This window comes from Plecotus auritus (genome assembly GCF_963455305.1).
Source record: "Plecotus auritus genome assembly, chromosome: 2".
In the NCBI taxonomy this organism is placed as follows: Eukaryota; Metazoa; Chordata; class Mammalia; order Chiroptera; family Vespertilionidae; genus Plecotus; species Plecotus auritus.
Genome location: NC_137771.1, coordinates 16133788 through 16148218, shown reverse-complemented (window position 1 = coordinate 16148218; position 14431 = coordinate 16133788). Strand labels below are relative to the sequence as shown.

The 14431-nt window shown below is 47.1% G+C and overlaps 1 protein-coding gene across 1 annotated transcript in view; it reads right to left on the bottom strand.

Moving 5' to 3' along the window:
* Positions 1–14431, bottom strand: part of MAN1C1 (mannosidase alpha class 1C member 1) — a 130785-nt gene that overhangs the window by 78577 nt on the left and 37777 nt on the right. Inside the window, exon 2 of the mRNA XM_080657850.1 lies at positions 3225–3321. Coding sequence (XP_080513976.1) covers positions 3225–3321 — 97 coding nt within the window. The remainder of the gene's footprint in view (positions 1–3224; positions 3322–14431) is intronic.

The window sequence follows — 14431 nt, the reverse complement described above, 5'->3', positions numbered from 1 at the left end:
TCCAGAAAAAGAAGTGGGATAAGACAGGCAGTGTAATTCAGGCCAGTTCATCTCCTTTTATCTTTGGAAATTGCCTGGCTTCAAAGCCCCACATGGGTCTACCCCAAACGTGCCTCCCCCAGGCTCCTAGATTGCCCCTAAGCCCTCTTCTCTGCATCACAACACGCATTTGTGGTAACAGTAATCATAGCCCTACCGGTTAAGCAGGTCCTGTGTGTCAGGCAGGCCTGGGCTGGGGGTTGATGTCTTTATTAGCTCTACTTTACAGAAAAAATCAGGCTCAGACAGAAATGACTTGCCCAAGGTCACACACCAGGAAGTTGTGAAGTCTGATTTTAACCCTGGTCTGTTGGGTTTGAGGTATAGAATCTACTAGTAAAGCCAGTGAAGGACTGCTCACGTGCTCACCTGTGATCACCTACTTGTCCCTCTCTCTGAGAGCACCTGGACAGACCCCAGGGACCCGGGGAGGGTTGCCAGTGTATGTCTTGGCAGAACTGGTGGAGTTTCTGCTGTGCCATTTACCCCATATCCCTAGTAATCAGCATCAGGCAAGGCACCCAACAAGCATCTGTTGAGTGAAAAAGTGAGTAAATCAAAACCAACTCTCCCTGCTGGTGCCTGGGTCCTTACACATCCTCCTTTCTCAGGAGCCGGACCCACTGTGGCTCATTTTCTGACTGCAGAAGGAAGGCTCTGCTCACTGCCAGGACTGCTGTAGGCACTGGGTATTGGGGCACCCAGGGCTCTGCCAAAGCCACACTTGGGAGACAGATAACCCATGGGACCTCAGAACTCTCTATGGCAGTGGTTCTCAACCTTCGTAATGTGGCGACCCTTTAATACAGTTCCTCATGTTGTGGTGACCCCCAACCATAAAATTATTTTCGTTGCTACTTCATAACTGTAATTTTGCTACTGTTAATGAATCGTATGTAAATATCAGTGTTTTCCGATGGTCTTAGGCTCTACAGCAGCGGTTCTTGCAACCCACAGGTTGAGAACCGCTAGCAGGGTCGCCTAAGACCATCAGAAAACACAGATATTTACATTACGATTCATTAACAGTAGCAAAATTACAGTTATGAAGTAGCAACGAAAATAATTTTATGGTTGGGGGTCACCACAACATGAGGAACTGTACTAAAGGGTCGCGGCATTAGGAAGGTTGAGAACCACTGCTCTATGGGCTCACATGGGCAACTGCCAAACACACTTCTTGCAACGGAAATTGTAAATCACTCACATATACTTGCAGGCTCAGGCACACTTTCATAGCAGCCCCACAGTGAAGGATGAACGAACAGGGGCGCAGAGAGGTTAAGTGACCTGAATTTAGTCACACAGATAGTTGAAGGCAGAGTGAGGACTTGTACTCAGGTCTTCTGACTCAAGTTCCAGTGTCTTTCCACCATTCCAGGCTCCCACTCTCCACCAGGCTCACTGATTGGAAAGGGGCAGGAGGGTTAGGATTTACATCTAGGGCCTTGAGGAATTTTGCAAAATGGGACTTGGTTTAGCCTAATCCCTCCCAGAGTGCTCTCCATGGCGCTCCTCTCCCCGGTTGACAGTTAGATTAATAGCTATGCCCATGCTGTGCAGGGTCAGAAATCACAGCCTTGCCCCAACCTCCACCAATTCCCTGACTATCTGCAGACAGTTAGTAAGAAAGAGAGAAAAAGCCTCCTGGATCACATCCCTGACTTACACTAGAAGCCAAAGCTCCAACAGCTGAGATCCACATCAGCCATCTTTCCCAGTGTGGATGTGGGCTGTGGGGAAGGTCTGTGTTCTAGGCAGGCAAGGCAGCTGCGCACCTAACCTGGAATCCACACATTGCCTATTTGAGGGTAAAGAAACATCTGTCATCCTCCCCTCTCACTCAGGAGTCCTCTCTAGGCATTTATCCTAAGACAACATTTTATGCACAAAGATGATAATTGCTGCATTATTTTTAAGAGCGAAAAATTGGAAACAACCTTTGTCCAACATTAGTGGATGGTTAAATGAATTATGGCACATCCTGGCAATAATTGCAACCACTAACAGCATTCTTTATGAAAAAATTTAAATGCGTTAGGGAAACACTTATGATATAACATTAAGTCAAGAAAACAAAAAGAAAGGACATAAAATAGTATATAGAAGGGGAGAAAAGCACACAGAAGAAAAGATTGGACGGATATGAGCCACGATGTCAGTAGAGGCTGCATCTATGTGGTAGAAAGAGATTTTTTTGGCCTGCTTTGCATTTTTTTGATACATTCTCAATTCCCTGTAGTCCTATGATAATTGGGGGGCAGGGGAGCTACCCAAATACACACCCCGCTCCTCACAAGGGGAGTGAATTGTCTCCAGAACGGTTGTGAAGCTGGATGGTTAGAGGAAGGAAGGGAGGTCCCTTTTCCCACAACACAAGTCCTTCTGCCAGGGCCATACATTGGGGGAATGCCCCTTATAAACCTGCTTTTGAGATTTTCCTGGGACTTGTGATCTGACTTGGTTCTTTGGGTCTTGATTTCAGGAGCCTATGTCTCCAGCGGGTGAGGAATACAGGTACTGAATTTTTCCGTCTCCAGCCCCAGCTAGCTCCTGCCTCTCAGGGAAGAAGGGAGTCAGGATGCCTCCAGCATCTTTTCACATAAGAGACCTGCACAGAGGGGAGCTGGCAACTTGGATGAGTGTTAAATTTGAAACCCAAGGCCCTGCCCACAATAAGGCACCTTGCAGTCTCTTGGGCTGAGAGAGGCTTTTGAGGTGCTGCGTTAGGAGAATCGCAGACCAAAGACAAGCCACCAACACACAGCAGAACCTGTGCTACTCCCTCACACGTCCACCGAGTCAGAGAGCGAGACACCCCCCTGGACCCTAAAGGCAGCGTATGCGGCCATCTCATTGGAATGTGCTCAGTTTCTCTGTGAAAACACCCAAGGTCGTTTTACAGCTATCCTTGGAAGGGTGGGTTAAACGAGCCTCCATCACTCACGGTCCCCACTTACATTTCCAAGTTTGTTTGAGCGAAGAAATAAGTGATCAGGGCACACAAAGAAGTGTGTGAGGAGAGAAAGTGTTGCCCCAGATCTAGAAGGCTCAGAAACCTAAACAGTCCAGAAGGAACCCAGACTTGGAGAAATAGGGACACAGCTCAGGAGGTAAAAACAGCAACAACAGTAAGTTCAGCTCAGCCACCAGGGGGGCAGTGGGCCTCCCCGACGGCCACTCACCAAACATGTTGCCCTGGTAGCCGTCCTTTGTGAGGGGCTGGAGCTCGTTTTTCCCCATCGCGTAACGCTTGTAGCTCTGCCAGGCGAACTGCATCATCTATAAGAAAAGGTGGGCAACATGAGCATGGCGACTCCCAAGAGTGCGGACTGGCCACCCGGCTTTGCCCTTTGCAACAGGGTTTGAAATCACATTCAAAAAATAATCTTCCAAATTGAGGAAAATGACTTCCTCTTGCTATAATTTTATTCTTAGTTACAGCTGCCCGGAAGGCCATTGTCCTTGGACAGCCCCACGTGTCCAAAACCGAGGCACTGTCTTCCTAGAGAAGACAGTCAGAGCCAAAGCAAAGGCCCACCTCGTCCAGGAAGGCTCCTCTGTTTTGCTGTGGCCTCAAGTGGTCCTCTGAAGGAAGGAACAACTCCCTGAATGATGCCTGTTACAACCAAAGAGGACAATCCCCGAGCGAAGGATAGCGAAATCCATTTTGTAGAAAAGGAGACAGGTCATGCATGAGGCGACTTGCCCAAGGTTACACAGGGAATCAGTGCTGGGACGTGAACTCATGCCTCTGGCTCCGAAGCGTTAAGACTGTCCCCAAGGCCTTGGTGCTGTCCCCACATGAGTCTCTTCGAACTCCTCCAACATTTGGCTGGACCTACCCTGGCTGTCCCCGGCTCCCTGGTACCCTAGCTGGTCACTGTTATTTTTTGTTTTCCTGGCTCTGAACTATAAACCCCTTGAAGTCAGAAACTACCTGGACCTTGCCTCAGTTTCTCCCACAGCACCCAGCACAGGGCTTGGCACACGTAGGCAGCGATGAGTATCTGTCAACTTTGTCTCCGAGCATGTGAGTTGTTACTACATTAAGGCAACTATGTCAGTTCCTTGGGAGCACTACACTGGAACTTGGTCCCCTGGCTGCACTTGGCACTGAGCTGGAGGAATGCAAGGTGACAGTGGCCCCAGCCCGCTTCCCTAGGGTCTCCTTTGTTTGCTTCTGTGGTGCCGCCTTTTTGCCTTTGCAGCAGGCTGCAGAGCAGGAGAGCAGAGCAGAGCTCTGGGGTGACTGTGGGGCTGAGGAGGGAACCAGGCAGGCAGCGAAGGGACAGATGGGTGGGGAGGAGCAGCTTGGTACAGTGGAAAGAATTCTCTCTCTGTCACTATCTCTTTGACTTTGGCCAGTGACTAAACATCTCTGAGCCTCAGTTGCTTCATCTTTGAATTGGGAATAACAGGCCTGCTTTACCACGATCCTGAAAGGTTTAAATGAAGTGCCTGACCTGACACTGGTTGGTCAGCCTTTAACATACGCATCTGGTTCTCCTAGCCTCTTCTGTCCACCCCTCCTTCCATCCATCCTGTGGGTCCTCAAACTTCAGCGTGCACCAGAATCGCCTGGAGGGCTTGTAAAAAGGGCCCCATTCCTGAGTTTCTGATTCAGCAGGCCTGGGGTGGGCCCAAGAGTTTGTTTTTCTGACAAGTTCCCATGTCACACTGCTGGTCCACGGGCCACATTTGAGAACACTGATCTATCATATGTGTTTATTTTTTGTCACCTCACTTCCAGGCTTTCTTTTGTTTTTCTTCTATCTCTGGCCTCCCTTCCTGCCTCAGCCCCCTCCTTCTGGACATTTCCACCTGCATCCTCTGTGTTCTGCAGCTCCATCTCTTCTAGGCACATCAGAACAGTAACTTCTGCTTGCTGCACAGACCAGGAGGGCAGACGTGACACATCTATGACCTGTGCTCTCTATCAAATGGCCGAATAACCTAGAACCTCTCCATTTCACTGTTGATGAAACTGAGGCCCACAAATGGAAAATGCTCAGGGCCGCACAGCCAGCAGGGCTGGAATCCAGCTCTTTCAACTCCCAGGCCAGCGGACCTGACCCCCGCCCCCGTGCCTGGCCCACGTGACACACATGTAAATGTCACGATAATGCATGCCAAGCACTTTGCACGGGCTTTGGTCCTGGTTCCATTCCTCTGTCATTTTCTATTTATCTTGAATTGCCAATAACAGAAACTAATTGCTGGGTATGAGCACTTGAGGGAGTCTGGTCTCCTCCCTCAGTCTCTCTTATGTGGAGCCCCTTGAGTAAGTCAGCGTGAGGGGGGGGAAAGGCGGTGGGTGGAAGAGCAGCAGGAGGCTGTTAAACATAAATGACAGCAGGAAAGGAGAAGCAGAGGTCTGGAGGGGCAAAGACAGTACCCTATCCTCAATATGCCCTCCTGCTTAAGGGAGGGAGAGATGTGGGTGTACAGGAGTAATTAAGAAAATCACAGGTATCTACATGTTCTCAAAGAAGCTGTCACTGCAGGGATGCCGAGATGTTTGGAACATGGGACGTTCTTTTTTTTTTTTTTAATATATTTTATTGATATTTTACAGAGAGGAAAGGAGAGGGATAGAAAGCTAGAAACATCGATGAGAGAGAAACATCGATCAGCTGCCTCCTGCACACCTCCCACTGGGGATGTGCCCGCAACCAACGTACATGCCCTTGACCGGAATCGAACCTGGGACCCTTCAGTCCGCAGGCCGACGCTCTATCCACTGAGCCAAACCGGTTTCGGCTATGGGACGTTCTTATAGCCATCCACGTCAATGAAGGGGAATGATAGCACCAGGGATCCCATGTCACTGGGGACTGGATTCAGAAGGCCATCAGAGTTTCTCTCAATCGCATGCGCACACACACACACACACACACACACACACACACACACACACAGACACACACAGTACACACAGACTCGCAAACCGTGGGTCTCCGACCTCGAGTCATGAGTGGCTCAGCCCAGGCACTGGATGAGCAGTGAACAGGGAAGACCCCCAGCCAAGAAGTCCTCATTTCCCTTCCTCACGCACCCAAAGCAGCACTCACCAGATGTCCTGCCTGTGCTTGGCCGCAGTTTGGACTGCAGCTATGGGGGAGTGCTCTTCCGACTCTCACCCTCTACTTCCCTGCCAACTGCTTGTCTTCCTTCAGATCCCAGCTGAAAGGCGCTTTTGCAGAAAGACCTCCTCCCCAGCCAAGCCCAAGTCAGGAACCTACTTCTACCCCACATTCCTGATACCCAGTCCCTTAGCAGCCTGCAGCCAAGCTTTTATACTTGCAACTATTTGACCAGTCCCCTTACCCTTATTCATTGCCACAAGCCCAGCAACTCACTCAGGGACATCACAGGCATATGACTGGTGTTCATTAAATACTTGCTGAATGAATATAATATCACACAAGGAAATTGTCTCTGGAGCTTAATATATGGCTGGGAGACTCAATGTGGACCATGCATGGCACAGGATAAGTAACAGGTCAGAGGGAAGGGTCTATGAGCAACAGAGGTGCTCGGAAAAGAGTAAGCCTGTGTCTCAAGGGAGCTTTGTGGGTACCCAAGTGTCCTGATGGCCAAGTAGGACTGTGAGGGGCACAAGAAGAGAACGACACATAGAAAGGCTTATCTTTTTTGATCTGGATAGTCCAGTGGGCTTGACAGGATAGGTATTGCTCTCATTCAGAAATAACCATGCAAGGGCTAAAGTATGAGATGTAAAGTATTAAACAGATATTAAAAATTATGTTTCCAGTTCTGGCCGGTGTGGCTCAGTTGGTTGGAGTGTCATCCCGTGCACCAAAAGGCAGTGGGTTCGATTTCCAGTCAGGGCACATGCCCAGGTTGTGGGTTCGATCCCTGGTTGAGGTGCATACAGGAGGCAACCGATTGATGTTTCTCTCTCTCTCTCTCTCTCTCTCTCTCTCTCTCTCTCTCTCTCTTAGGTCAATTTAAAAAATGATGTTTCCAAATGTTAGGGATGTAAAAAAATGATCACTATATATTAAGTGGAAAAGCAGGATACCAAACTATATAGTATGAAACTCACTGGCTGGGGTGGGCTTCTGTGCCTGGGCGACACACTGAATTCTAGTCACTTTTCTGCAGGAGAGAATCCTGGAGTTCCAAGACAGGTAGAAAGAGCATCTTAAATAAAATAATATGTATAAGTTTATTAAATAAAAAAAATAAAAAATAAAAAAAGACTGAAGAAAATATACCAAAAATGCTGACAGTGTTTATGTTTGTCAGAAGTTGTTTTTTTTCTTCTTACTGACCTAGATTTTCTGGATTTTTTTATGGTTAATATCTAGAAATGTTTGTAATGTGAAAATTAAAGGTTGTTAAAATGAAAAACATAGGAATAAATGATAAGGTGCTACTTGTAAGTCAAAAGGAAGTGCCTGGTAGTTGGCCGTGGGGTGGATGGGATGGAGCTGGGTTTTGATGAGAAAGAAGGCCAATCAGCAAGAGAAACAACATAAGTAGAAGCAAGAACCAGAATCTCAGAGTCAAACAGAATCTGAGTGCCAGAGACATCATCTAGTCCCAAAGCCACATTGTACAAGGACCATGTGAGACCCGGACGGGGAAGTGACTGGTCATGGCCAGGACATAGACGTCATTAGCACAGGGGTAGCTGTATCTCCAAACCATGAACTAGGGCAGTGAAGCCACTGACTGGGCCTGGGGCGGCCTGAGCTGTGGCATGAAATTTGGGACAGACTCAAGAATATGACTGTAAGAATCAAGAGACATGCGAAGTAAATACCAAGAGAAATTATACCTCTGCTCCCACTGGGTTCTATAACTACACAACAGGCAGTTATCATTTGCGTGTGCACATGTCTGTGCTAGAGACAGAAGGCAGCTCTAGATGGTCTCTGGAAGCCCCTCCCTTCCATCAGTCTGTGATTTATGGATTCACGGAACACTTAGCAATAGCCTGCAAAGCCTTCCCTTCACCGAGTCCTGCGAAGGCAGCAAACAAAGCTCCAATGATAGGGAGACAGGCAGAGCAATTGGTGCTGAGTCCCAAGACATCTTGTCAGTTCTTTCTCAGACGAAAGCTCTTCTTGTCCACCGGAACAAATTACAATGACATGAAATCTTAAAGTGAAAAACAGTTTACTAGTGTGAGGCAGACATTATTATTTTATTTAAGATGCTCTTTCTACCTGACTTGGAACTCCAGGATTCTCTCCTGCAGAAAAGTGACTAGAATTCAGTGTGTCGCCCAGGCACAGAAGCCCACCCCAGCCAGGGAGCCTCAGAACAATGGAACCAAGAGAGAAAGGTTGCATTTGAGGAGGGAGGGAATGGGAATACTGACAGACCACCTCCAGAGGGGAAAACTAATAGAAAGTTTGCATTGGAAAGTTCTCTAAAGGCACCTGGGGAGGAAGGAGGTGAGCATGGAAACCGTGAGATATTCTCCCTTTATTGCCTGCTCTTTTTCGTTGTTGTTGTTAATCCTCATCTGAGGTTATTTTTCCATTGGTTTTTAGAGAGAGTGTAAGGGAGGGGGGAGAGACAGAGAGAGAAACATCGATGTGAGAGTTTTCACATCGATTGGTTACCTTCTGACAACCAACGTATATGCCCTTGACCGGAATTGAACCCGGGATCCTTCAGTGCATGGGCCGATGCTCTATCCACTAAGCCAAACCAGCTAGGGCTATGCTCCTCCTTTTAAAATAACACACACACACACACACACACACACACACACAATCAAGTCTGGCCCAGAACCATAGTTGCAACAACTCGAGGCTGCCAAGAAGGGAAATGGATTTTCCCAGTCATTAAAGATGTGCTCACACCTTATTTGCATCTCCCAGCAGAGACACCTGGCCCCGTTAGCAGGGGCAGAATGGGAAAGGATTTGGTCTCTAATAATCCTGGGATCTAATGACCACACAGATAGAGAGATCAGAATATCGAGTTGATATTTTTCCTTCACTTTTAGCACAGTCCAGGGAAACAGCAGACAGCTTGGTACCTGAACATCATCTGTTAGATTTCTCAATTCACCCCCATCTATGTGTGCCCCACAAAATGATCTTATTGGTGGCTGCTGATGAGACATAACCCCCAATCTATAGTTCAGAAGCTGGATGCAGATGGAATTTGGTTATATGCTGGGAGTGAGGGAAGGAGTAGAACCCTCTCACTTTTGGGTTTCAATGAGTTATTGAAAGGCACATGTAGGGTTTGGCTCAGTGGATAGAGCATCAGCCTGTGGACTGAAGAGTCCCAGGTTCAATTCCTGGTCAGGGCACATGCCCGGGTTGCAGGCTCGATCCCCAGTGGGGGACATGCAGGAAGCAACCAATTGATGATTCTCTCTCATTTATTGATGTTTCTATCTCTCTCCCTCTCCCTTCCTCTCTGAAATCAATAAAAGTATATCAAAAAGAAAGGGAAATAAAAGGCACATGTAGGAAATGAAAATGTGATATGACTCCCTACCTATCTGAGGTCCACACAGGTCTCCCACATCCTGCCTATGGGGATTCAGATTTGATCAGTCTCAGAAATCTTACCCCATCTCTCGCTGTTCTGAGGCACCATGGTTGCAAGTGTGGGCCCTGGAGGCAGACAGACCTTTGCTGCTTGAAGTGTGGCCTCGGGGCCAGCAGATGGGCACACCCAGAGAGTATGTTAGAAAGGCAGCATCCTGGGCCTCACCCGAGACCTGCTGATTCAGAGCCAGCACTTTAACAAGATCCTCAGGTGATCCAAATGCACATTAAAGTTAGACACTGCTGCCCTAGCTGGTTTTCTCAGTGGTTACAGCATCGGCCCTCGGACTGAAGGGTCGAGGGTTCAATTCTGGTCCAGGACATGTACCTCAGTTGCAGGCTCCATCCCCGGCCCCATCAAGGTGCTTGCAGGAGGCAACCAACTGATGTGCCTCTCTCACACCAATGTTTCTCTCTCTGTCTCTCTCTCCACTCTCGCAAAAAAAAAAAAAAAAAAAAAAAAATCAATGGAAAAAATATCCTCTGGTGAGGATTAATAAAGAAATAAAGTTAGACACTGCTGTAGGGCTCTGCCACCTATTGGCTGTGTGGCCTTGAATGAGTGACCTAACCCCTCTGAGACTCAGTTTCCTTATCTGTAAAAGGAGGATAGGAATATTTAATCCTTACAATAGCCCTGAGAGTAAATAAGATAACATATGTGAAATGTTTAGCACAGCAGCTGGTACATAATAAGTGCTTAATAAAAAGCAGCCATAAGATGGTTGCTAGATAATTTACCTACTAAGTATCTTTCCACCCATTTCTCTCTGCACTCTAACCCAAGCCCCTGGCATTTCTCCATGGGACTACTGCAGCAGCCTGTAACTGGTTTGGAGGAGTCCTTTCTGGCCTCCTACACATTCCTCCACACTGTAGCTGGGAGATTATTTGAAATGCAAATTTATTCATCTCTCCCCCTACCCCCCTCCAGCCTCCAGCACACACTCACACACTTCCATCAGTTATAAAGATCAAACTCATTAAAGCCCATCAAGAGCTGCAGAGCCCCACCACTCCTGCCTCCAGCCTCAGCTTGTCCTCCCCATCTCTGTCCCAGCCCACTAGCTTCCATTCTCAGTTCCTCAAAAATCCACTCCTCCTGCTGCTACAGGGCCTCTTAACACCAGAGCCCCACTCGCTGGACCATTCGTCACCCCTCTTTTGGCCTGGCAAATAGCACTTATCTTTCAGAGCTCAGCTTAGCTGCCATGTCCTAGTGAAGCCTGGATGCCTAGGTCATTTGAATGCCTCTATTACGGAGGAATATTAAAATTAGAATTTTATATTAATTGTGTGATTGATTCACACAATTAGTACCTATTTCCCTCATCAGAATGTAGACTACATTGCTCACTATTGTTCCCCAGCACTTAGCAGAGTGCCTAGCATTTAGAGGCCCTCCATGAAAATATGCTGAATAAATGCCTAAGAATGGTGACAACACAGGGGGATCTCCCTGCCCCCCACTCCCTTCCGCTGTGAGGACCATGAGAAAATGGCAATGCCTGCGACAGAAACACACTGCCCAGTGGCTTTGCCTCAACAGGGATTTACCAAAGGCCCAACAAAGGAACAGCTCCAACTGTGAGGCCACAGGGGGTAGCAAGAATGGATGAGACACTTTCCTACTGAGAACCTTTAGGATCTTGGTATGGAGTTCGCAAATGGACAAAAGAAGCTGATGAAGAAGATCACAAGCAAATTCGAGCTCTGTCACTGCACTGCGAAGTGAAAGGTCCTCCTTGGTTTTAAACCAGTGAGACCCATTTTGGATTTCTGACCTCCAAAACTATAAGAAAATAAATTTATGTTGTTTTAGTCACTGAGTCTGTGTGATTTGTTACTGTAGCAATAGGAAACTGACTATCATCCTGAGGCCCTTGCACTTGCCAACGAAAAACTGAATGAATAAACTACCACATCTCCAATGCACTTTCCATCCCACCATAGCCCTTTTTGTGCACAAGAAATTCTGATATTCTGGATCATGGGAATCAGCATCGTCTACATTCCCTGGTGGTTCTCCTGGGAGCCCAGAGAAGATGGTACCATTCTACTCGAAGATTCCATCAATAACAACCCTTCTGCAGGATAATTCCTTTCATGTCTGCCTCCCCTGTCCTTGAGCTCTGTGACCTATTCATCTCTGCAACCCAACCCCTGGCACAGAGCCGGGCCAAACAGAGGAAGTAAAATAGTAATAATAATGGTACATGTGTTACCTCTGTTTTCCAGTAGTGGACATCTGTTGAGCACTTACTGTGCGCCGAGCACTGGGCCAAGCCCTGCACCAACCTTTTCATGGCAGGTTACCATTATTATCCCTATTTTACTGGATGAAGCAATCAAGTCCTGGAGGGTTAAATAACTTGCAAAGGACACAGAACAAATTAGTGGCAGAGCCAGGCAACGGATGCAGGAGGAAGGCTGGGAACCTGCACTCTCGCTGTGGCAGCACACTGCCTCCCACTCAACAAGCCTCTTTCCCCCAACATTTGGGGCTATGCAGCTGGCAAGTGGATGGGCCAGTGTTTGAAGCTGGGGTCTGGCTGATTCAAAAGCCTGTGGTATCCTTTCCATCCCACCAGGCTGCTTCGCTGTCTAATGAATGAATGAACAAAACATCCACCCGCCACCTATGGACAGCACATGGCACTCCGCGACTCAAAACGAGAACCGGCTGCTGCCTTGTGCCTGGGCCAACTGGCCCATCCTGAGGTTCTGCATCTCTTGGAAAACAAGAAATGTCCAAATACCCTGTTCCCAGAGGCTCAGTCTGCTAGAGGGAATGGATGACCTGCTTTAAAGCTGCCCCAGCTAAGCCGGGAGCCTCTGGAAATGAGAAAGAGACAGAATCGGTTCTTTTGCCTAAACATCAAGAATTAGAGAGGGAAAAAACAAACAAACACAGGTTTAAGTGAAAACAAGGAAAATACCAAAGTAAGAGGTAGAGAGACCTTGACTGGACCATGGAGAGGAGTAATTTCCGTTGATTTAAAATAACAGACCCATTCCCAGGGAGGCAATGCTATTTGAAACATGGAAGGTCAGCCTTGATAATCACTTTCTAGAGTGTCAGCAGCTTGGGTGTCCTGTTTTGGGCCTTTGGGGTTCACAGGGAAGCCCTCAGCTGAGGATGAGAACAAAGGCTTCAGGCTGACAGGAACCTTGTTTTCCAGTCAGCATCGCTATCTCTGAGGAACCAGCTCTGGGTACAGAATCCTCAGAGATTCAATTCCTGGACACTCATGGGCAGGAAAAGGCCCTGTTTCTTGTCCAGTAAACTTGGTCAGTCAAAGCTTGGAGAATGAGCCACTGAGCATCTTCACGTAGCAGCCCCTGTGTCAGAGTTCATCACATACATCTCATTGAATCCTCCATAGCTCCTCTGGGAAGCAGGTATTATGCCCATTTTATAGATAAGGATACTGAGGTTAAGAGAGGTTCTGAAACTATTCCAAGGGCGTACAACCAATAAGTGGAAGATTTAGATTCAAACCCAGGTCTGGTTCCAACCTTTGCCTCTTTTTGTTCTTTCCTCAACCTCCCCCTATCTGAAATCCATTCAGAAAATATGTATTAAGGCCAGCAGGTGTGGCCTAGTGGTTGAGTGTCAACCTATGAACCAGGAGGTCATGGTTAGATTCCCGGTCAGGCCATATGCCCTGGTTGTGGGCTTGATACCCAGTGTGGGGCGTGCAGGAGGCAGCCAATCAGTGATTCTCTCTCATCATTGATGTTTCTATATCTCTCTCCCTCTTCCTTTCTCTCTGAAATCAATAAAAATATATTTTAAAAAAGAAAATATGTATTGAGCATCCTTTATGTACCCCATGTTCTGGTACCTACAGCAGTAAATAAGACAGGCAAAGCTCCTGCCTTCATGGCTGGTGTTCCCTCCTGTGGGAGAGACAATAAGAAAGAAGCAAATTAGCAGGGTAACTCTTAATGGTGACACGCACTATGAAGAAAAATCAAGCAAGGGAAGGGGATACGGGATGACAGTGGGTGGAGGTGACCAAGGAAGGCCTCCAAGAGAACATCTGCACTGAGATTTTAATTAGTATCTGAAATAAAAGCTCCTTCTGTTTCTCACACGTAACTGAGAAATGCATTTGACTTTTCTCTTCATTCCTCCTAGGCGCCTATCAGCAGAGATTTCAAAGTACATATTTTGTTTTTTGTTTTGTTTTGTTTTTGGTTAGAAAGGCTCACAAAATCCACTGATAAAGTTACCCATTCACACCAGGAGAGAGAATTCAAAGCAGTAAACAGACCTGCCTCAGCCCTACAAAAACTGTTAAAGTGACTCAGGTCTTGGAGCTCATTGGTCCTAGGAAGCCAAGTAGCTGCCATCCTGTAAGCTTCTTGATTTTGCATTGATCAGAAAACTCAGCATAGGTTTTCTTTTCATTTTTTCTAGGTCTGTGAAGATGAATGATGTGCAGGGATATTCTGGATTCATAATCAGCGGCTGATGGAGATTTCTCACTGCTATAAAACTGAATGTCATGGGCACGTTCCTCGATGGTGCTGAGCCGAAGTGCTGTGATCTTGAAAGGATTCCTGCAGCTCTATTATGAAAGATCACCTAATCACATGAGAGAGAGTAAAACATCAAGTAACTTGATTCCAAAACCCTGAAATAGAATACCACAGAATAATTAACTAAGAAAACCAAAAGGCTCTAATCTTGATGAACGAATGGGACAGACTAGGAAAGAGAGAAAGAAAGAGAGAGAGAGAGAACTCAGATAATCAAGTGTCACATATTTTTGAATTGTTTGAATGACCAGAATCAAAGCTCAGACAAGCCTGGCTTGATTTTCTGCTTTTCCCTC